At 35.4% G+C, this 2500-nt stretch overlaps 1 protein-coding gene across 1 annotated transcript in view; it reads right to left on the reverse strand.

Annotated features, from left to right (window-relative positions):
- The window catches only part of LOC137652196 (ectonucleotide pyrophosphatase/phosphodiesterase family member 3-like), a 24565-nt gene that overhangs the window by 1089 nt on the left and 20976 nt on the right, over window positions 1-2500 (reverse strand). Inside the window, exons 12-13 of the mRNA XM_068385413.1 lie at window positions 2188-2395; window positions 1-122 (exon numbers count right to left, since the gene is read on the reverse strand). The exon at window positions 1-122 is cut by the window's left edge and continues 20 nt beyond it. Coding sequence (XP_068241514.1) covers window positions 1-122; window positions 2188-2395 — 330 coding nt within the window. The remainder of the gene's footprint in view (window positions 123-2187; window positions 2396-2500) is intronic.

Consider the following 2500-nt stretch of genomic DNA (forward strand, 5'->3'; position numbering starts at 1 on the left):
CGTCAAGAGGGTAGATGAAGCTGAGGACATCCAGATGATCATGGGGACAGTGGTTCACTGATAACACATCTTGGAGACACCTCGTCAGCACGACGAACAAATCGGAGGGAACTTCCGGAATACTGTGATATAAACGTCGGATCTTTATCAAATCGATGTTACTTACTAATGTTGATATTGAATTATACCATAAAGTTTGGAATGATTAGCCTGAAATATTTTTCTTTACTGGGATAACTTTTTATACAACCATATACTTAGCAAAACTTAAAGAGCAAACCGTTAAATTGTATGAATTTAGCTGTACTGGAAATAGGTTTGGGGAACTATGTAAAGTCATATACAAGATTTAGGTAAAAGGTAATGAGTCATTAGTTCCTTCAGAGCTGGAATTTACATACTGGAATATTAATGAATGTATTTAGAGATATTTTGAGTCTTGCGTTTAAGTGCCTGGAATATCATTTAAGTGCCTGGAATAGCATTTAAGTGCCTGGAATATCATTTAAGGGGCTGGAATAGCATTTAAGGGCCTGGAATATAATTTAAGTGCCTGGAATATCATTCAAGTGCCTGGAATAGCATTCAAGTGCTTGGAATAGCATTTAAATGCCTGGAATAGCATTTAAGTGTCTGGAATATTATATAAGGGCCTTTAATATTAAGAGATATTTTTGAATCTTGCATTCAAGAGCCTGAAATATTAAGGGCTATTTTGTGCGTTGCAATTAAGTCTTAGAATATTAAGAGCTATTTTGATTATTACATTTTAGGACGTGTTATATTAAGAGATATTTTGAGTATTGCATTTAAAGACCTGATATATTAAGTATTCTTAAGAGCTATTTTTAGTCTTGCATTTAAGGACCTGAAATATTAATTATTTTCTTAAGAGCTATTTTTAGTCTTGCATTTAAGGACCTGAAATATTAAGGATTTTCTTAGGAGCTATTTTCAGTCTTGCACTTAAGGACCTGAAGTATTAATGATTTTCTTAAGACCTATTCTTAGTTCTCCTAAGGACCTGAAATATCAATGATTTTATTAAGAGCTATTTTCAATCTTGCATTTAAGGACCTGAAGCATTAATGATTTTCTTAGGAGATATGTTTACTCTTGTTTTTAAGGACCAGAAATATTAATGATTATCCTAAGAGATATTTTTAGTCTTGCATTTAATTATCTGAACTATTAACTATTTTCTTAAGAGCTATTTTCAGTCTTGCATTTAAGGGCCTGGAATATTAATGAATTTCTTAAGAGCTATTTTTAGTCTTGCATTCAAAAGCCTAGAATATTAGCTAGTGTCTTAAGAACTATTTTAGTCTTGTATTTAAGGCCTGTTTGAGAAATGCATCATTGCTGCATGTGCGTCAAGTCATCTACATAGTTTTCAGTACTAAACCTTTCACTGTGTCCAAATTCGCCTTTCTCTTATTTCCTAAAAAAAATGGAATCCATAACAGGATAACATTGATTAAAAGAGACGGAATTCTACCAAGCTCAGTTGTCTATTTGTCCTACCCAAGTACCAAACTTTTTACCGTGTCAAAATTCATCTGCCTCTTGTTTCATAAAATAAATGTAATCCATAACAGTATAACAAGGATTAAAAGAGACGGAATTCGTCCAAGCTCAGTTGGCTGTTTGACCTAACCCAGTGCTAAACCTTTTACTGAGTAACAAAATTCGGCTTTTTCTTATTTCATAAAATGAATGGAATCCAGGACAGGATAACATGGATTAAAAGAGACGGAATTCTACCCAGCTCAGCTGACTGTTTGACCTAACCCAGTGCTAAACCTTTTACTGAGTAACAAAATTCGGCTTTTTCTTATTTCATAAAATGAATGCAATCCAGGACAGGATAACATGGATTAAAAGAGACAAAATTCTACTTAGCTCAGTTGGCTGTTTGACCTACCCCAGTCCTAACTCTTTTACTGTGTCAAAATTCGCCTTTCTCTTATTTCATTAAAAAATGGAATCCATGACATGAAAATACGGATTAAAAGAGACAAAATCCTACCCAGCTCAGTTGGCTGTTTGACCTACCCCAGTCCTAACCCTTTTACTGTGTCAAAATTCACCTGTCTATTATTTTATAAACCGAATGGATTTCATGACAGGATAACATAGATTGAAAAAGAGGGAATTCTACCAAGCTCAGTTGGCTGTTTGACCTACCCAAAATCCGTGAAGTCATCCACGTGAGAATCGGCATTATTGTCGAAGACGGGACCCATGATCACATTCACGGGACCTCCGACGACAATCCACTTCGGTATGAATTCATTCACCAGCTTGCTCCAACGTTCCTCCGACTGGCGGGTCAAAGGTACGGCGTTGCTGACCAGGTATGGAATGCGTTCCAGCGATCCATATTCTGACATTACTGTTGCAAATCGAAAAGAGAACTCCAATAGTTTTGAGGAACATTTAAGAAGGGACGTAATGTATTTAAGAACTAGAGCAGGATTATACAGTACCTCCTCAAAGG

This window comes from Palaemon carinicauda, chromosome 13 (assembly GCF_036898095.1).
Source record: "Palaemon carinicauda isolate YSFRI2023 chromosome 13, ASM3689809v2, whole genome shotgun sequence".
Taxonomy (NCBI): Eukaryota; Metazoa; Arthropoda; class Malacostraca; order Decapoda; family Palaemonidae; genus Palaemon; species Palaemon carinicauda.